Source organism: Chaetura pelagica, unplaced genomic scaffold, assembly GCF_000747805.2.
Source record: "Chaetura pelagica isolate M959 unplaced genomic scaffold, ChaPel_1.0 scaffold90, whole genome shotgun sequence".
In the NCBI taxonomy this organism is placed as follows: domain Eukaryota; kingdom Metazoa; phylum Chordata; class Aves; order Apodiformes; family Apodidae; genus Chaetura; species Chaetura pelagica.
Genome location: NW_009953496.1, coordinates 5,358,269 through 5,380,575, shown reverse-complemented (window position 1 = coordinate 5,380,575; position 22,307 = coordinate 5,358,269). Strand labels below are relative to the sequence as shown.

At 38.1% G+C, this 22,307-nt stretch overlaps 1 protein-coding gene across 1 annotated transcript in view; it reads right to left on the bottom strand.

Moving 5' to 3' along the window:
- L3MBTL3 (l(3)mbt-like 3 (Drosophila)) overlaps positions 1 to 22,307 on the bottom strand; it is a 69,390-nt gene that overhangs the window by 21,179 nt on the left and 25,904 nt on the right. Inside the window, exons 9-15 of the mRNA XM_009999121.1 lie at positions 19,041 to 19,132; positions 18,340 to 18,491; positions 10,742 to 10,818; positions 9,224 to 9,309; positions 6,841 to 6,951; positions 5,153 to 5,267; positions 1,877 to 1,979 (exon numbers count right to left, since the gene is read on the bottom strand). Of these exons, the coding sequence (XP_009997423.1) occupies positions 1,877 to 1,979; positions 5,153 to 5,267; positions 6,841 to 6,951; positions 9,224 to 9,309; positions 10,742 to 10,818; positions 18,340 to 18,491; positions 19,041 to 19,132 (736 nt within the window). The remainder of the gene's footprint in view (positions 1 to 1,876; positions 1,980 to 5,152; positions 5,268 to 6,840; positions 6,952 to 9,223; positions 9,310 to 10,741; positions 10,819 to 18,339; positions 18,492 to 19,040; positions 19,133 to 22,307) is intronic.

Sequence of the window (22,307 nt, the reverse complement as noted above, 5' to 3'; positions counted from 1 at the left end):
TATTTCTTTTCTTAACATTCACAACTGAGTAAGTGTAACAACTTTAAATTCCATGGAAAATCTAGTTATAAAAACAAAGGCTACCTGAACTAACTAGACTCAGAGCTCTTAGTCATCCTTTCCCTGTGAAACATTAGAAGTTTCAGTGCCAAAGTTTACTTAGAGAGAAGATAATAAATTAAGAACTTTTCTGACACATTCACTTTTTGTTGTTGTTTGTGTTAAAGTTTCAGCCTTGGGCTAAGGATGGGTTTTTCACCCAGTTCTAAGAAACTGAGACAAGCCTGTAGTGAGGGAGATAATACTCTGAATTGGATGTCACTGATGTACAGATCTGGTGCATTAATAAATCATACAAGACCCAGCCTACTGGAATATGAAATAAAATGGGTTTCAGCTAAGCAATCATTAAGGTTTTCAGGCAAGTCTGATTTACTTCGTATTTGCAGTGGACTACGAACATGAATGTAATAGGTTACCATCCTTCAGTTAGTGGATGGTAACCTCCTAACATGACTGTTTAAGGAGTTGTGAACTACAGTTCAACAAAGCTTCTCAAAAGGGAAGGTAAAAAAACTGAAAAAACCCCAACCAAGCCACAGAAGAACGTTGACAAAGAAAGGCAGAAGGAAAAGGGTAAGAACAATCTGAAGGTATCCTAGACATCTCCCTTCCTAGAGACAAGGCTTGTACTAGCATCAGGAGTTGTTACGCTTCTTAACAATACAAAACAATGCCCCTGCTTTAGACAAGAAAGAAGTTCTTGCTGCAACAGATGCCTTTTGTACATCAAATATGTAAGAACACAGTAAGAAGTTTTGCTGGCAGTCATCTTTGCTAGGGATGAGTCAAGGTTTCAGGCAGAGCTGATACACCACCAAAACTTGGCAGCGTAATTCTGGCAAAAAGGACATAATTCTGCCACCAAAACCATAAAGAGACTACTAAACTAACTCATGAATCATCGTTGTCTTAATAATATACTTAAAAACCAGGAGTAGACAAATTACCAAAGAACAATCCTCTACCTAGATGAGAGCAGAAAACACAGAACACTTTGAGGATCATATGACTGTGTAAACGAAAAATTCCAGAAAACTTGTGGAAATCCTACTTTGTAAAAAGGTTTAGGATACTTAATTCTCAACGTTACATTAATTGTACACTCGTTACTTAGTCAGGATTCACTAAAAACCATGCAATTTTACTTAATAACGTTCCCATCTGTTTTGTCATTGTCTTGCCATCACCACCCCCTTCCACTCTCCCAAGCTACTGCTCTCCCTATGTCAACTCTCCTCCGAGAGAGTCTGAGATGTCCACGTTTCTGTATTATATTTCAGGTGTTCAACAAAAGCATCTGTACAAACAGCAAGTTATCCAGGCTTTCATTTGGGGACATGTGAATTGGAATTTCCTTTTTAGCATTTTTCCAAGCCAACAAGCCAATCCTTGCCCCTACCAATCAAGCAGAACAAAACCATCCAAGCCATAATAAAATTAGTGTCCTCATATTTCAAAAAGTTCCAAAGTTACTGCTTCATATGTATTTGTCTGCAACATTTTGCAATCTGAAGAGGAAGCTGAGGAATCCTCATGGGAACAAAATACAGAGTAGCTGAATCTATCAACTGTGTCAAAAAATGTTTGACAATCTTATCTCAGCACACCCTGGTGAAATGAAGTTGCAGACGGCTAATGTTTATTCCAGTATGCTCACTATGGCAACTGAAACCATTGCGTATTTAGGTTTACAAGATCTCACACTTTTTTTTCCAGCTTGGATCTGTTTTCTTGTGAAAAACAATTTAAAAAATCCCACATGTGCACATATCAATCAACTGAGAGAATTAAATTACAGTTTCACAGGACATACCTATGATGGCCGATATGTCTTGCTCTCTTAATGTGCCCAACGCCTTTACATCCTGCTGTAGGACAACCTCCATGCTCTAAAGCTTCCACCAATTCCAACGGACCTGCATGTCAGGAGAAATTGTATATGAGATTAAAAACCAAGTATCTAATCTTTACAAGTTACATAAATACACAGGAATACCAGATTATCATAGTGAACATGAAGAAGAAATAAGTAAACAAAACCTAATTTTAAAAGTACTTTAAAAATGCATTATGCAAAAGCGTGCATTCAAACAACTTAATCTACTGGAGAAACTATTTTATTCTGTGCAAGTAAATCTCTACAGGAGGGCTACATCTGTATAAAGAACACCAATCAGTGAGGAACTGCATGACTTGGAATTTCTGTCCTATTAACTACCTGTAGTTGCAACCTGGTTGCCTTGCAGGAGTACAAAGTACATTACCTCGCTTCTCCTAAGACAGGAATCTGTTCCTAGTGAGTCCTGACCTTCTCCACTTTTACCTCAAGTTTTCCAGTTAACAAGACATGAAAACAAAGGCTGAAAATACTACTAAAAAGAACATGTCATTGGGAGATATTTGACATTTTCACTTATTTGAATCTATGCGTCCACCTGAATTTCATCAACCTGTAGCAATGTCTACAGAGACATTAATGTATATAGCTGTCAAAACCAGCTGTGCCACTCAAACAAATTTGTATATAACCATAGTTTCATAGCAAGTGAGAGACACCTGCCCTGGTATATGAAACTGACAACATCTCCTGTACATCTGCAAACATGCGCTGTCTCTCTAGTACCGATTTTAGTTGGAAAGTATATGAACTCTATCTTCCCCTACAGATAACAATACTGACATAAAAAGGGATACTTAACTAAATTTTCTGAGATGAAAGATAGATTCTTGCTCACAGATGGATAATAATTATATATAATTAGGACAGTCAAAAAGTGTTTTTTATCAACTGCTCCATATATGCTAATGTAGCAACACTATGATTACACTGGAGTTCAAGGACTTTGATAAGGCTGTAAAAAGCTGCAACTGATGACAGAATATAGAACTTTATCTTTTCTACCTTCATGCAAAATTGATGTCTGTAACTTAACAAGTTAGTGGACCAGAGAAGAGTTAACTTAATAGGGATGCTTTTGTCAGGTGAAGTCCTGCCTCACTGATGCTGTTTTTTCAAAATCATCTCACTACAAATGTTCTCTCTTCACTTAAAAATTCAAACTCTCTAAAAATTTAGTTTAAAAGAGCTGCAACTGGCTGTCCATACTTACGCAATAAGCTGCTGCTTGGGTCACTGTGAATCAATACTAAAAATCACACTAATACATGGATCTTAATTCCTTAACTGCTAACAAAAAGCTCATAATCAATCATGACAACTTCACTACATCCTAAAGAGAAAACACTATGAATACATATATGTTGGGAGCATAAGACCATTATAATGACTCTTGTAGGCTAATATTGCTAACGTTGCATAGCATTCACAAAAAGCTTCTGGTGATCTGAACCACCTGATTAAAAGGACTACCTTATCGACTGAGGAAAAAATAATGTGTCTTGAAAGACATTTCCTTCCCTCCTTCTGAAACCCATTCACAAAACTTAAAATGTAATTTAACTTCCTTGGAAACAATATTAATATTTTTATAGTATTTTATATTGTATGACATATTCTACAGTAATAACACAAAGTCATATTGTTGGAACAATATATTATTTAGTAGTAATCCAACTGTACTAGTATATATGCAGTTAATGATTCTCTTTCTATGTAACTGATGGTCACTTTCCCTCCTGTCACATAGTCCACCTTCACTTTTGTAGGTTAACTTGTATTAAAAAGTCACCCACTAAAAGAGACATGCAATGTCTCCTACACCACCACCTAGAGGAGGTGATGTGTTGTATGTGATGGGCATCTGGACTTCTTTTAATGTCTCCAACAAAATGAACTGATGTATTTTACACTCCCAGCTGGGTTAAGATTATTTTCTTTTCAGTCTTAGGCAACAGAATTGTCACAGCCTTATTCAGGTGTTTTGCCATGATACAATTTTTATTTATGTGGACACAGGCTACTTTTTCCCACTAGACTGTTCCTTCATTCAGTGCACAGTTAAGAAATATATATGCATCTTCTCATTACTCAGTTTGTGCTTTGGCACTTACAGCACTCTATTCAGACCCTGCTTTCACGACAGAATGATTAACTTCATAACAGGCAGTGATCACTGTACCACTAGAATGCTCAGAAAACTAATTAATATACTCCAAACACAGTCTTGATAGCAAGCATTTCTTTTTGACATGTTAGGGATGCTCAACTGAGGTAGAGATTTTCAGGTAACATGTTCATGTAACCTGTGTGCACCTTATCCCAGTTATTTTACACTTAATTTTTTCAGAGTACTTCGCATTGCTCAGCACTTCCTATTCTCCAAGCACAGCTCTTTCTGATCGCAGTTACAGATGTAAACACTCAGCACTCGTGCAAACCATACCTCAGAGTCACAACATAAAACACTCCCAGAGGAGAGCACTCAATTAAAAATGACCTGTTTAAAGTCTGGCTGAAGTGATTATCCAGAAACTCAATGGCATAGGCAGGGATATTGCTACTGCTTAAGTCTCTTCTCCCTGCAACCTTCCGTCTCATTTATGACGCATCTCCCACTTCTTCAAGTAATTAAGGAAGTAAATATGCTATTATTACAGATACCATACTTATGTTAGATTTATCTCCAATGTGAGCAGCATTAACCCCTCGTTGGTCAGCTGAAGAAAGAAAGGAAGTTAGCTGGTTTTGAGGATTTGCCACAGGATTTGAAAGGCGTGCCTTCTCAGTGCAGTCTGGACTCCTTTGAGCTAAAAAGCACACTAACCTTTCAAGAGGATGTGGACAGAGATGTAAGGTGAAACCCTATCCCTAGTGAGTGCCACAGCAGTTTCATCACTGGCTTGGAGAGGGCCAGGATTTTACGCAACAGATCTTTATCATTACTTCAGGTTTTGACTGTGGTTCTTCTGCACACAGAGAAACATGGTATTTACATTACAGTAAGGGTCAATAAAGCTATCTACTAAAAAAGCAATTAATTACTGACTGTTGATTTTGCACTAAATGTCACATTTACATTATTTTGCATATCCTAGATGCCACTCTTCCTTAGATGGCACTGGCAGGGAAAAAGATACCATTTTACATGTGTCTTTTAATGTTGTTACATTATAATGCGATTTCTCTTACTAAGTGGGGGCTGAAGAGGGTGTCCAGTTTTTGTACACCAGCCTGCAGGGTGGATATCAGGGCTATCTACATCAGTCCAATAATCATAAATACTATCCCAGCCATCAAAATGGACCTAAAATCAAAAAGGAGAACAATGCATTTTAGATCAGAAATATTCGCTATAAAATCAGTTTCCCTAGGTAATCTCTAACAATGACATGCTCATTAAAGAAGTTGCTTTAAGAGAACTATCAGTGTTACACAGAAAATACATGTACGTTAAGATTCTGGACACAGACATGCTCTCAATGAAGTAAAGAGAAAGGTGTCATTTAGTTTGTTTACCACTTCATCCATCATTAGGCTCAGATCCCAGGAATAAAAGCAAGACAGATTCAGTTCGCACATTAATACTTAAATTAAGCATAAATTTCTTTTTTTCCCCTCTCAACCTCCCCCCCAAAATCCAAAGATTTTTTTAAGTCTCCTGTTTGAACAGCATTTAAGAATAGCAGAGCAGTAAGCAAAGGACTAAAAAATGGCATTTATCCATAAAAAAATCAAGTCAGAAAACCCAACATATAAGTAACAATTTTACTAAAATCAGACTATACAGGATAAGGAGTTGAAACTGAAGAGAAAATTAAGTATGTGACTTCCAAATAACCACAAGTATGGGCTATCCATGTGTTTTTTTCAGACAAAAGCTAAACATCTTCAAATCTTTCTCTATACTAGTAAATAGCTCAGATCTCTCTCACACACGTGTGGATGCACGTACACAGATACATACAAACAGTGCTCTTTCAACATATGCTACAGAGTTAATTACCACCCTTGAAGTCACAAATCCTGTCTTTTAATAAATTAAGACTGGGGGGAGGTGTTTTGGTTTTGTTTTTTCACATGATTAACTCAAAGTTCAGATAGAAATTGTGTAGGTATGAAGATACTAGTTCTGAAGACTCTCTACCACCAACTAATGCAGATTCAAAATGCAATGTCAGTTGCATTTCGTGCTTGAAATACCAGGTATGCGTACTAAATCTGTACAAACCACAAACACAAATATCCTTCATAACCACCTAACGGGATATCTGCAATATCCTAGCCCTTCTAACAATTAAGAGCTTCAGAGAGGTAAAAAAAATATATTTCAAGCATACAACTTCTGGAATACTGCAGTTTCTTAAAAATACATTATCTGAGATCTAAAGTCTGTTATTAATATAAGCTTCAGAATTGCAGAAGTCACTGACAAGGCACAAGAGATCAGGGGTATTTTTTCGTACCTCACACCTCTGTCCTCTCCCTAGTTTATAGAGATAGATTCAATTAACCCAGGCCAAGTATTTTGTGGGCCCTAACACAAGTACCATAGCAGCCCTTCAACACTTGATATTAAATCATTACATTTCTTGATAGAATACAAAACTGCCATCTATCAACTACTCCCAAAGCAATTTTTCAACATATCCAACTCTGCTGTCTAATTACCTACGTCAGCAAATGTAACTAAGAGGATAATAAAATAACCCCTTCCAGAGGAATTATATGCATATTAAACAGTGAAAAGGATGAACAAAAGCTGAGCAGGGCACAGCAATGTGACTCGTTTCTTCCTGTGCTTAATTTTCCAACTATAGGTTTTACAAAGTACTATCACTCACTCAAGCAGGATAGTACAGTAATATAGAGAAACTTACTTTAACTCTATAGTCATCAGTATCTACAATAGTTGCTACTCTGATAAATACTGGATTTCTCTTGTCAACCACTTCAAGTTTCATGTTTTTCTGAAAGCCATGAGAGGGTTTCTAGAAAAGAAGAGTAGTATTATGAGAAACAAAAGAAACCTCAAAAATCTCACACAACTCTAAAGCATATTAAAACCGTAGGAAATGTTCTGCCTTCTTTTTCTCAAACCTGCAGGTCCCCCCCAACAAATCCAAGCACAGAAACATAATTCAAACCTATGTTATGAAACTAGAGAGATAAAGTAACTATTTTGGGATTCCAGGTTCTCCATCCAAGCCTCCCAAGAAAGTAGGAGTCTTTAGTTTATTTCCTATAGTCTCCGGAAAAGTTCTCCCAGATATTTTAGCCAGCAGTTTGAATGCAGTACTGAATGAAGTATTACATACCAGTAGTCTGAAATGTCTGTGAAATTGTCTACAGGAAATATACTTGTGTTTTTTAGTATGTTTTAGTTTGTGCCTCTTAGTGAAAACATAACTAATCCACCATATAACAGTAAGTACTCAGAACAAAGAGGACCAAATATCTGTTTTGTAATACTATTTTGGCAAAAAAGATCAATTTGTTAGGAATATCAGATTTTGTCTTTGCTGTCTACAGGTATGGAATCTAAAGCAAAATTATTTCCATTTTGAAGGAACATATGCATAAGCCATGCTACGCTTTTTCATTTTAGATTTCTAGGAAAGTAATCTAACTGTCCCTCTAAGACTTTCCAAAATATCCATCCTTTTTCCTCTGCTGCAGATTTAAGGACTCTATTTTCTCCCAAAATACAACACAAAATACTGTGACTGCCTCAGGAAAATTTCACCCAAGCTCCAACACAATTAGCATTTAATTCCCATTAAGTCTGCTTTCTTACTGTTCATCACAGTGGTTACCATTATATCATACATGTTAGTACAGAAAGCAGGGAAGGGATTTTTTCTGGCTATGAAATCAAAAGGAAAGCACAGCTGATCCTCAAGCAGTCACACTTTTCTCTGCCCCCATTCTCAAAGGCAGATGGCCTTGTCATAGAATCATAGATTGTCTAAGGTACCTTAGGGACACACACCACCCCAGCCACTTTCTGCTAGTATGGTTTCTGGAACAGTGTTGAGCCATGCCAGCTAGAGCTCTCCCAATTTAATGCTGTCAATACCTGCACATTTGTGGCATGTCCTGTTCAGTTTCCCAGTGCAGATACAGCTAGATGGATCCTATGGGCCACTGGTGGGGCACTCACACAGCCAAGCCCTGTGGAGTGACTGATCCCTGAACCCCAGGGTGAAAAATTAAAAGATGGATGCTCTGAGATAAAAAGGAAACATTTGCTTTTAGCTTGATGTAGTCAAGGTCAGAGCTCTCCACACTTTTCCCAAGGACTACACCTCTCAGATACAATCAAATACCTTCCTAATCCTTGCTGTGAGCACTGTTGCTGAGAACCTAGGATTGAGACACATTATTAAGGTCAAATGTATTTTGGGGTGATAAACTGCAGGTCCGTAATAAAACCTGGTGATCTAGCGACCCCAGGAACCACATAAGCACCGCATTTTTGTTGTGCTTTGACTAATCCTGCTCTTACGAAAGTCTTACCCAGAATTAGTGACCCTAATCTGCAAGGTTCAGGCAAACCAGTCCCAGGGTACTGCATGAGAAGCGGCTGAGAGCTACCAGCCATTTGATGCTGGCTCCTAAAAGCAATCCTTTCTGCATTACTGACCAGGCCACTTTCATCACTAAAATCCTAAGAGTTTTAAAAAGTTGGGTGTCACTGAAAGAAACTAGCAAGTACAAAGCTACAAGAAGAGGCTGTTGTCATTAACACCATAGTTAAGCTGAGGAGCTGTCTGTGGATGCTGCCCATGTGCCCTAATCACAAACTCACAGAAGAAAAAGTCTACGGAAGGATATGTAATACAAACTCTCTCTTGGCTGCTGTCAGTGACAACAAACTAGATGGGCAACCAGCCTGACCTCCTACAATAGTTTGCACATTCTCACTGTATTTTGTTGCACCATTAAAAATGTATGGATAGAAATACATATGGTCAAAACAAGTTATGATGATTCAGTAGCTATCTCATTACTTCTAGTAACTAGGCAACAATTTCCCATAGCAAATTACATTCATTAGTAGTATTTCGCAGTATTTAATCTCATTTATAAAGATTGAAATAATGAAGTAATAATGATTCATAAGAATTTTCTAACAGTGAATTTCAGACTTGCATAAAAATAAATGACCTATTACGCAACTAATTAACTGGAAACATTTTAAAACACAGGAAAATCCTGTATGTATTCAGACACATTAAAAAAATGTAAGCATTTTCTCACCACTTTAAATGCCCTTGCAGGTGCAGGTAATGAACTGGTCTCTTCTAAATACTTCTCCCAAGAAAAATGCTTAGCATGTGGATAATCTGGCACAGAAGAAATATGAGCAAAATTAAACACTGCAATGCAAAAATTTAAATTCTAATTTACAGAATGCCTAACACTTGTATAATACTCTTCTGATTTATGATTCAGATTCATAAAATAATTACAAGAAATCCTATTCTAAATTGTCTCTGACACATTCATCATGTAGGTTAAAAAACCCAACAATCTTCTCATATGCAATACTGAGTAGCTAATAGAAAAAAAATCACAATTGTTTTGAATATGAGAATATAATAAATAAAGTGGACTGCAAAAATCTGTCCACTTAATTCAAGGAATTTGTTTAGTATTATAAGCCTAATTCTGTATTTTATAAACAGCAATTTATTGGCAAGCACAATCTAACCAGTGATAGCTTTGCACCACAGCAGCGCACACTTTACTAGCTATTCGTTCAGTGAATTTATTCTAACTACATTTCTGAAAAATAGCCTGGACATTTAATGTAAAAATAATTTACATACATCATCAAAAAATATGTTGCCTTTCCCAGAAAGCTTCATGTTTACAAACACTTCATGCAAGAAACATAGAGACAGCTTTGCTCTTAAAGAAAAGGCAGTGCCTGTCCTTCACCTTGAATCTGCATTGGAAGTTTATCTGGAACTTTAAACATTATGATTAATAAACTAGACAAGAACAAAACCAATGGCTTTGTTTTAAAAGGGATTTCACTAAGAGGCTGTAATTAACCTCCTGACAGACAGATTGCTTAAAACTTTTCAAGAATGCTAAATATTAGAAATTTTGTCAAAGTTACTTTTAACGAATTTTTTCATCTTCTCAGACCACAGATAGCAGTTTCTGCAACAGGGCATTTAAATTATTCACTTATACACAACAGTACTGAAAAGTAGCTGCCTTCTTATGTTTTCTTCTGTATCATCTCTCTTGTGTTTTCCTCCCTTCCAGAGAGCCCTTACAAGTTTGATTCCTTGATCACGTATGGCAATCAACCCTTTATCTTGCATATATAGTTCACAAGATGGTTTTTGTATGCAGCATTCTCAGACACCTGGAATTTGTTTATCAGCATTTTCACAATATGAGTCAGCCAAAAATACAAACTTCTTCAGACTTCAAGGAAAATCTTTCATGGACTTATGTCTCTTTACTAAAGCAGCATATGGGGGCATACTTAACACCTAATGTCTATTCTACTTCTACTTTCAGTATAGTACAGCCTGTAAAGAAATTCAGAACTCTCCTGTGGGAAACTGTTCTTCTTCTTCCCCACATACATACAAACAGAGTAGCCTCTGTGACAGCATCAGCTCACAGTATCCCCAAATACCAATTCTTCATTACAGAAAGAAAAATTCAGAAGTAACAATTAGCTTATTGCAGTTTTACTGTTGCTAGTTGACTATAACCTCCTTAAATCTTTCAGATGTGTCCCAAGATACAAACCTGGTGGGGTGATAAGAGTTCTTTTATGTTCTTTACACCATCCAACAGGATGAATATGTGGGCTAGCTGCCTCACACCTGGAGAACGGGGAGAAAGAGGGGATTAATAAAACAGTTCTTCAGACATCCTATTACACTTAGAAAACAAAAAAGATCTAATGAATTCCAAAGACCCTATGACATCTTCAACTTACACTTAAACTGCAAACATAACCTGAAGGTATGAATGCATTTATCACAGACTTCTACCACCTAAACAAGCATATTTATTTACAGTTTAATTGGAAGATTAAAAAATCAAGCCCTTTAAGTCAGTGGTAGATCTGCATTCAGAAGCTTTAATGCTGGACCTGAAAAATTCACATGTAGAGACTTCTGGTAGAAACACATTGGCTGGTTGCAAGAACACAGTAATCCCATTTAAGACAGATGGAGTTTTGCAATGCCAAGCTTGAAACTTAAAACTAAAAGCTTGAAGACATTGATTAATGATCCAAGTTGCACCTGGAGACAGATTAGAAAATCATGCGTAATGTAATTCACTGTCAATTACAAGTAAAAATTCAAAACCAGATTGAGAGTGGTTTGAATGGAGCTATAAACACGTTATTGTAACCTGGCAGCACATATGCAAAGTACACCTGAGAAAAACTGTCAGCAAAAAAGAATAAAACGGCATTTTAGGCCCCAAACTGTCTTGGAAGAATACAGACCTAATCAGTGATCCAAGACTGCAAATTGCTTTTAAAAGGTGATCAAACTCTTACTCAAGTGAGCAACAACTTCTTGTATTTTCTGTGACATGTATAAAGTTTTGCACTAGTGCTGTTACCTGTGACATACCACAGGTACCACAGTAGAATAACAAAGACCAAGCAGACAAGCAGAGAGCATCCATGCAGACACATACTTCATATACAATAATCATTGTGTAAAATACTGAAGCACTTGTTGTGATCCAGTTTCTGTTTAATCCCTGTCTGAAGTTAATGTCACAACCATCACATGGAAGAGTATCTGGTGGCAGGTGTCCCTGCCAATGCAGGGGGCTTAGATCTAGATGATCTTCAAGGTCCTTTCCAACCCAAAACATTCTGTGATTCTCTCCCTTTCCCCAGTCCAAAAGTTATGCGAAATACCTGAACAGCACGTCCATTCTCCCTGAGAGTTATAAAATAATCATGATCTCTCGTTATCTACCCAGAAAGCATTAGCATGCTAGAAGTTCGTACTAATTAAGTTCCCTTAATTAGCAGTACTAATTATTTAAAAAAAACAAATACCACGTGGATAATCTGTAATACCCAAGAGGGTGAAATGAAGTGTTATGCTTAACAGAAAAGGAAGTTGAGGGTAAATTAGCAGGCACTCTAACATCTTAGAGCTCAGATCAAAATGTTAGGTCTACAGATCTTGAACACAAACATGTTTTAAGGATTGCAAAAGCAAATACAACACAAAAAGGAGTGCAGAATGAACTCAGCACTACTAACACACTGCAGTTTTGAACGTGTGCTGCATAGAAGAAAAACAAAGGAGTACATTATATTTAAAACACACAGAATAACACCTTTTTTTTTTTTTCCCCCTCTCTGAAAAGTAATTTTACATGATGTTCAGTATGGATGTACTTCAGCAACAGAAATACAGGCTGGGGTTCTCAGAAGCACTATCTCACAACAAGCACTCTACCTAATGTATGAATCAGCTTTGCTACTATTTTTTTGTAATCATAGCAAATAGTAACTTTCTAGCAGATAAAAACTATCTTTGATAGATGCTGTAATGACTGTCACAAAAGCCAAGGATTCAACTCACTTCAATGCCAACCTTTTGACCTACTACAATACCTAAAGCTATACTGTATGTACTTATTATTTATAGTATAATACCAGGTACTCTAAATCACGGAAGCTGCCATTAAAAATAGGAATCAAAGGACTTCAGGGATAATTGTGCACTGTTAAAACTCAGCATACAACTCCTAGACAAACAAATCAAAGAACAGGCAAGTTCTTCAGGCTCTCTCTGTCCCTTCTTTACAGTAACTGTGAAAAGAAGCTAACGAGCAAGGAGGGCAGCACTTCTTTCTTATATCCCTCTCACGTTGGAGTTTCTCATGGAATAATTTTACAGGGATGAGGTATCCTTCTGCACTAGAAGGATATAGCCTGGTACTTGCTGGAATGTTTTGGAGCAAAGCCCACAAATAATTTTCAAAAGTCTTATGAGTTACATTTGGGAGCAAGACCCATGCTCATAAGTCACATGTTATTACCAGGATTATATTTAAAATCATGAGGTAGAAGTGTAAAAACACTTTCCGGGTCTAACCTCCTAAATGCATTTGTTCCGTTTTGCCTTTTCGAACATAGTCTGAATGCACATTTAAATAAATTTTTGAAAAGTAAATGCCACTGCATACACCTCTTGCCTTGAAGATTCAAGCAGCAAGTGACCATGGTTTGTCACAATGACAGATGCACTCCTGGAAGATGCTCGGATATTACAGCATTGAGAGTGAACATGGAACACACAACGAGTGCTACACACCAAAGCACTGCAAAATAGCACTATAAAACATCCAGAATATTTTTATTTGGTTTAGAAGAAAAACATATTAATTACAGGTGAGCCTATAAGAAATTTCTGTAACCACGGTGGCCTCAGGAAGAAAAAATACCCCTGTTCCAGCAAAACCAGTTCACATGGTCCATCTTTACCTACTGATTTCACACAGCCTCTTCGCTTCTAACAGTCCATTTAAGAATAAAATGTTGAGATCGGTAAAAGTCACACATAATTTAAACTATTATGCTTTAATGCGTGTTATTTCATGGACATATTACCTAGTTTGGAAGAACAACAATAGTCTACCAGACTAAGCTCAAGACTTGTCAGCTGGAATGCCAAAGGCTAGTCTGACTTTTCACAAGTAATGTGCCATGTGCCACAGCATCTCCTTTGTTCCAAAACTGAAGGCAGATCACCCGGCTCATATGCTTCATGGAATGCGATGATTCACGAGTAGTGAACATGGTTGCTAGGCCAAAAAAGGTTACCGAGGCTAGCATGAGCTGAAGAATTTTGCACCTTCAAACGTAACCACCCCTGGACTGCAGCAGAGCACCACACCTTCCACCACACAGTGAGGCAGTGACACTCAAACGCTCAACTAATAAAACAAGATTCTAATGTCTGCACAATGCATGCCACTTGCAATCCATTCTTTCTGCTGTGTGAGAACATGCAGACAGAAAAAGACACCTATTATCCATGCCAGGCACCAAAGCTAATCCAGGAAGCTGAAAAAGCCAAGGAGCCAAAAGCAGCAAAATGCTCCAGCTGAACCCAAGAGAATCATGCAGAGGGACAGAGCAAGCAACAGCTCTGCTGAGTTACAGACAGTTTAACTGCATCTTAGAAAAGACATCAAAGCAGGAAAGAGCTACATGATGTAAAAGGCCAGGAAGAAGTTCTGCAATAAGGAAAGCCAAGGGCAGCTGTCAAAGTGAGCCCCCAGAGCGTACACCACTTTGTGTGAAAGGAACACCTGTGCAGTTAACAATCCGTAACAGCAGGAGAGCACAACACAACAGGAGACTCAGCTAAGGAAGAAGACTTGGTATTTTTCTATTGGTCACTTTCGGCTGCTCTGTTAATCATTCCCAAAAATCTGTTACATATATGCAGCTCATTAAATTCAGATCACAAGAGATGAATGATACTGCTAGCTGTTAAAAAAAATTAAATAAATAAATGCAATTCTTTTTGAAAAATGTTTTCCCAAATGGGTCTCCACTTGACAGTTCAGTTTTTATTAAGTAATCAGCATTTTCTTTAAAATAAGCTGTATGTGTTACACTCATTTTTTGTTTTGAAATAATTTCTGATTTTCCATTTTGGGGAAACAAACCTTTAATTTTCACTTTATTAAATGTAAATGTAATCCGTAATGAAAAAGTTATCTATCAAAGCCCACTCACACACATGCATTACACCCACAAACAATAATATGTCCTCGAGAATGCTAGTTATACAACTTTTGATTGTGCAGTCACCTAAGTGTGCACAAAAAAAGAAGAAAAAAAAAAGAGAAAGAAAAACACAGAAACCATCCTGCAGCCCCATCTAGTGCATAAGTGAGAATACTTCATTGCTGACAGTGGAAAGTTGGTATGATTTTAGGTTGGGATTCCCAAAGCATGGCTCATGAGGTCATGGTATGCAACCAGGTGTGGCACAGCAAGCCATACTACCATATTTTCTATTTGAAGTCAGATAAGATAGCTGCACGCTTATCTGCATGAAATTTTACAGCTTTAAGGTCAGATACTGGTCCATTATCCATTTAAATAGCTAAAAGCATGCACTGTGTTTCACAGTTCTTAAAGACTGGTTTATCTTCTTTTTGGCATAATATAACCCCTTCAAAAATTAATTATCTTAAAAATGAAACAAGCAGAGTACAACTTTTAAGGACTTGGCTGTTAACAAAGTAGAAGATGCCAGTGGAGAGCAGAACTGGCCTCTTATTTAGTCTTCACACTAAAATCTAATCTGTGCCAAGATTCATGAAGATCAGAAAATAGTTCAGAAAATAAAAAATATTACTTTTCTTCATGAGGCATAGTTTTTTCTATGCAAGACAAAGAGGTGAGTGAAGCATGAGACACACTATTTTCTCACACTTCTGGTAAGCTAATCTCAAAAGCTGCCGGCAGCACCTTCTCTGCAGGAGAGGTTCAGACCAAGACATGGATGAGGGCAGCCAGAGGCCTCTAACCCAGCAAGTCTGACCTGCAGCATGTGCAGCATGGGCCATCATTCCACCACTGCTCTAGGCATGTGGCAACAAGCTAGCACAGCTTCACCTCCTGCATGAGCTCTGGCTGCTTTTGGGTTTGGTCACAAAAAGTTAGGAAGTGGCAGTGATGTAGATCTGAGTCTAAGCAGAACATATGCAAAACAATAGAGAATTGAAAGCCAGCATGGACCTTTAGTTAATTTATACCTCAGACACACCACCTAAAGATTCCTAAACTCTATTTCCAGATTTAGTCAACCTTAAGAAAACTTGGAAATTCCACTCAGAGGGCTCTCAAAGAAGTATTGTTTCATAAAAAGAGATGGGACAGATGGAAAGGACCTGATGGCTTGTGTAGTATCGGTCTAAATTCTCCTTCCTAAAGGAAAATCTTTAATTTGTCAAGGTTTTTCCTTCCTCTAAAAGACATTGCCAAAGGACAATTTAATGGAATTTATATTACACCGAAAAAGTATCACTACCATGTATTAAAGAGCTGTAGTAATGACTAATTCTAGCCAAGGTACTTATTTGCAACCAGTAATGCATTTTTGAATGCTCAGGGAAAAGTCAGGAAGTGCATAGTCATGATGAAAGCCTGAAGCTTAAAAAAGCTTAGGAGACGCTAATAGATTTCTGTCTAGTTAAATCAGACAACTGTCTTCTCTGTTATCCAAGAAGAGGAAATAATTTTTTACTCAATTAAAAAGTTCCATCTACTCAAACTAACTAAACCACAAAAGGTATACAGGAAATAAATTTTTTAAAAAGGTTGATCGTTGTTGATTGTTTTCAAACACGCACTAAATACACCATTTCTCCTTCATTTTAATTCTGAGCTTGAAACTCACTCACATGCAGGTGCAGGGAAACTGTGAGGCTCTGCTCTGTGTAATCCCAGGACTCTGCATTTTCAATTAGACCACAGTTGGTAGGTGTGAAACTTAGGCACCGAAGAGATTTCAAGTACACTACAAACATGGTATTTACAATAAAAAATATTAAGTGGACTGCATCCAGGATGCATTTTCAGGTTCTCTTCTGGTCAGATATTCCACTGCTCTTATCATTTGTCGTTCTTTTCTCCTGTTTTCTTTCCTTCCTCTTTTATAAACTCTTGTTCTCAATCACAGCAGTGCAGAAAGGTAGGCCACACCCGTCACAAATTCATTTCCACACACAGTATTTCCAGCAGCATCCTCTTGCTACTTCCAGAAAGGTATTTTATGATTTCACCAAAAGAACAAATCTTCAGCTTGGCTTTAGTATGAATACAGCTCCAGTGATTTCTCAAACACCTATACATTTTCCACTTCAATTTTCCCTCAATCTTCAAGAAAGGTATTCTTTCACACATTCTACAAGTGAAACTCAGAAAATCCACTTCAGAATACTATGATTTCAAAAACTTAAAGCCAGGTTGCTTTTACCTCTTCTGAAAAGATTAGTGGACAAAATTCCTGTTAACATGGGAATATTATGAAGCCTGAAATTCAGTCAGTGTGTGTCTGCTATACACAGTGCAATATTTTAGAGACACCTGTGCTACCCCTGAACGAAGTACTGATTGTACCCCATTGTGCTTGCCCTAAAAGCCTTGCCTAACTGCTGTTTTTATTATTAATTAATGGTGTAACTGTTACTAGTGAGCATTTCAACATCAGAAAATTCAGAATACATTTCCCCAGTCGCCCATTTCCTGCTGCTTTTTACACGAAATACATGCTCTGTGTTACTTCTACATGGAAATAATCCCTGATCTTTCTAGCCTTTGACTCATATGGCCTATTATCTTGATATTCGGTCCTTCACTTCACTGAAACGCTTGTTCACCACTGCTTCAATAATTTAGTTCTCCTACAGCTTATTTGTCATGTAGCCCATACTATTATTATTTCAAGAGATAGACTCATTGACATAGTGCCTAAGTAGTTATCAAATACAGATGAAGAACACTTTCTCATTTTATTTTTAAAAACTCAGCCATACATTTAAGTTGCCACTGTCAAACCTTACATGTAGGCTTACAACGCTCTACCTGTTCTGCAGTAACTTACTCCTCAAAGAATGTAACATACATAACTTGGCTCTAATGATCTCCCAAAGGGAGATGCAAGTGCAAATACAAACCTGCACTGTGGCAGCCAAAGCCTGAATTTCCTTCAGTATCTATGTTTGTATCATATCTTGCTCCATTCACTGTCTTCTCTACATAGCTACACAAAGCCTCTCCACCATACAACGTGCAGAAAGGTCACCTCTAACACAGGTCATGATAGCAGAATCCCAAGTTTCAGAAGAACGTAGAACACTATAGACCAAAACCAGGTTTTGCCACTATTCTGATGCCTCAGAGAAGATGACTAAGGTTTGGTCTGAACAAAAGTGGATCAACACACTTATGAAGAAATGAAGCTTTTCTTTCCATTTACAACTATTTGTAAACCTAATTCCGAGTACAATCAGTGACATTCAGGTGATGCATATTCTTCACTAAAGATACCAACCTCAGAGATACTATGTAATTGAAATGAGAAACAGACCCACAACTGCAGATGTAGCCACACATCTGAACACTCATTTAGCACAATCTCTGGAAATTTTTTATAGGAAACCTGACATAGGAAACAGGGATTCCTCCAGTCTGCTAGTGAAACGTACTTTGGTGGCCATGATTACAAATCTAGTAAAAGTTGGTACGGTAACTGATGACAGTCTGGAAAGTATCACAGAAAACAGAGCTAACACATTTCTGATAGTTCTCACTAGGATACAAAACAAAAACATCATACCAGTAGTCGTAGCTCTCATCCCAGTTGTCAAAATGAACCAGAAAACGATTGTCCACCATGTCTGTTACCGTAGCAACACAAATGAAAGTCGGATTCTTCTTGTCTACGGCTTCCAGCTTCATCCCTACTCGAAATCCCGATGGAATCACTGTCTGCATAGACAGAGTCTTTTAATTGAAGATAAATACTATAAATCCAGAAATCTCCCCAGTGTCCACAATCAATATATTAATATCATTTCTAAATCTCCCAATTAGCTGCCCCAACAGAGTGGCAGCAGCTTAATTAGTTGACATGAGAGATGCTCAAACACAGAGATTTGTGGTTTATGAAATAAAGAAGGCCTAAACATGCTGCTAAATTAAATGCATGGGTTTTAATTCTGTCTTAGATACTCTCTCTGAAAGACAGTGCTTGTTCCACAACATTATGGTGTGAGACACTGTAGTAATAACAAGTCTTAAATTTCATTTAATATAACACTTCTGAATGCGCCATACCAGCTGTTTAAACAGATTAGTAAAAAGTTAATGGATCAGAATCACAGAGGTGAACTGAAATGGAGACTGTTATTCAATTTGTTGTAAACATTTTTATCTTAAATTTCAGGTCTCGAGTCTCTCTGATGTGCTGTCAATCTCTACTATAAGCATAAGCATACTTGCAGCTTTCCACACCATTAGAAACAATTGAGTACTTACTGCATTCTGGTTTTCAAACAGTGATTTAGGAGCAGCTTGAGCCTTGCATGCCTTCAGGTATGAGGGCCAGCTGAATTCCTCTTCCTTATATCCTAAATGAGGGTCATAAAAGAAGGGCACGAAATGACAGGTGTGAGACACAAGGTGAAAAGACGTACTTTGATTGTAACTGATGCAATTCCATTCAGTTCTGAACTGTTTCTTATTTTTCAAAACGGAAAAGATTATGCACTGTTAACTACTTAAAATTTTACAGAAACTACACTGGCAAAATTTAATTCAGAACTACTCATTAGTTCTACCCCAGTATGAGCCTCTGAGGGACCACTGATTTGGATTCTTCGAAGTTCTAGCAGGACACACCTTAGTGGAGCCTACAGAGTTCAAAACAAATTTCATTAAGCATTTCTATTTTTATTTGGACATCTTTTATTGGAAAAAGGAACCATATTCCTTATTTAGGGCTGGCTGAGCTTCCTTACCAAAATGTCAAGCTTTCTTTACACCAATTGAGCTGCACTTTATTAGTTTCTTAGAGTTGGCTGTTCCTAATCTTCATTTGAGAGGAAGAATAGTCATATAAATAAACCACTAGGCAAGAACTCAGGAGATTTCAGCTCAGTTTCGATTTCACCTTCAAAACAAGCTGGGAAGCATTACTTACAAAATATCTTTCATCTCCAACCTCAGAGTCCTGGCCATAAAGGGACTTGAAGGTACATAAGGGGCAGAACATCTAGGGGCAGCACAGAAACTACAATCTATCAGGTATCAAAAATCAGTTTCAGCAATATAATAGTTTTATATTACAATCTTCCTTCCTTCAAACAAAACTCTCCAGTCAGCACAGACTACAAGTCACCTCTCTGCCTCTCCCTATGGAACCAAAGAATCATAGAATGATTTGGGTTGGAAGGGAGCTTAAACATCATCTAGTTCCAACTCCTCTGCACATGCAGGGCCACCTCCCACTAGATCAGGTTGCTCAGAGCCCCAGCCAACCTGGTTTTGAACACTTCCAGGGAATGGGCATCAACAACTTCTCTGGGCCATCTGTTTCAGTGCCTCACCACCCTCACAGTGAAGAATTCCTCCTAATGTCTAATCTAAATCTCCACTCTTCCAGCTTTAAGCCATTACCCCTTGTCCTCTCACTATAAGCCCTTGTAAAAAGTCCCTCCTCAGCTTTCTTGCAGGCTCCCTTCAGGTACTGGAAGGTCACTATAAGGTCTCCCTGGAGCCTTCTCTTTTCTAGGCTGAACAACCCAAACTCTCTCAGCCTGTCTTCACAGAATAGGTGCTCCAGCCCTCTGATCATCTTTGTGGCCCTCCTCTGGACTCAATCCAACATGTCTATGTCCTTCTTATGTTGGGGATCCCAGAACTGGACAGTTCTCCAGGTGGCGTCTCACAAGAGCAGGGGGCCAGAATCACCTCCCTTGACCTACTGGCCCTGCTTCTTTTGATGCAGCCCAGGACATGGTTGGTTTTCTGGGCTGCAAGTGCACATTGCTGGCTCATGGGTGAGCTTCCTGTCAACCATCACCCCCAAGTCCATATACACAGAGCTGTTTTAGATCCTATCTCCACCCAACCTGTATTTGTGTTTGGGATTTCCCTGACCCAGATGTGGAACCTGGCACTTGGCCTTGTTGAATTTCATGCAGAAATGGCACCTTACTACCTCTTTGCCCCACAATTACCAACCAACTTCCCTCTGGTGGTCTGGTTGACACATACAAAACCAACAAGCTCAGGGCAAGTGCTCCCCAGCTGCTTTTCAGTCTGTTGCTTCTATTTCGGAAACAGCAAAGGGTCTACAGGCCAGTCAGCCTAATAAAAATATGTCCTCAGGCTAGCATTAGGACAGCGTGATCATTGCTAGCTTTAAAACAAACTAGTCAGGTTATATCTAAACAGCTGCTTATACCATCAATGTCCCAGGACCCCTTATGTATTTACAGTGTAAACCTGTCTCTTGCATGGACTTTCTGCATTTTTTTGTTCTATGCATACAGCACTTGGAAAGAAATCTAAATTTCTGCTGATAGCTCAGCTTTTCTAGTTTCTTAGGGAAAAAAAAATAAATTCATAATATATATTCTCTAAGACTATGCCTTGGGAATAGCAGGAGTATATGGCTGTGAAAAACACAAACCCAAAAGAACAATCTTCCCACCATCTTAAAACTAGAAGAGAAACTGAAAAAACTTTCCATGAAAGTGACTCAGAGACAGCCAGTAACTTTCCTCCAGCAGTGTTAATTCATTGTTAACAAAAGCTTAAGCTTTCAAAACCAGGCATTTAAGATATGGAAAAAATGACAAATCTTCATCACAGACATAAAACTTACTAAGCATACTGAAATAACATCAATAACTCTTTAACTGGAGACTACTCATTTGCTACATGTAACTTACTGCTTCAGTGGAGGCCAACCTCCTGAGAAGTTCTGATTTATGTTCAAGAAATTGTTATTTCTACACTGCCAGGTATGCAGAACTATGTCCAAAAAAACCCCCGTACTGGAACTGCAGCACAGAGCACTCCTGCCTGTAGACTGGAGCTCACATAGTGCTCAGAAGAGCAGGAAATGCTTCTGCATCCTCCTACAAGGCTCAGACACAGAAATGCCACCCTCTCCCATACTAGCAGGCCCTCTGCCTGTACACTTTCACCAGCTTTACCCTCCTTCCACGCTCCAGCAGTAACATCCACAGTTTTATATTTCCCATAATGCATCCTCTGGACTCTGTACACTCATTATTCTGCAGCCTTTTGAAACCACATTATCGTGCCTTCACTGTGAATGCCAACACCACATTCATTTACTTCTCACTCTCCTTTCTTCAGGAGTTGCTCCCTTCATTCCCCCATACTCCTTTCCTACCCCAAAAGGAAGCCCCACTGATCCCTGTTTTCATGCTACAGTTCAATGCAGATGCCCTCCATCTGCCAAAATACAGGAGTCACATAATCTGAAATAGAATAATTAACCCATCATATTACACATATATCACTGTTTACATAAGATATGAAAAAATTATGCTTCCAGGCTTGTGATCTTATCCTTTTTTCTCCCTTCTTATCTGTTCATTCATCTTTTCATTCTATTTCAAGCTTACACTTTGTGGCCAAAACACAAGCTCTGTGCCAACACATGTACAGTGATGGTGACAGGTATTTAGTAAAAAAGGTGTCCTAAGACCTTCCACTAAAGGATCCTCAGCTGCTTGTGAGATGTCAATTGAGTGTAAGTATCACCAT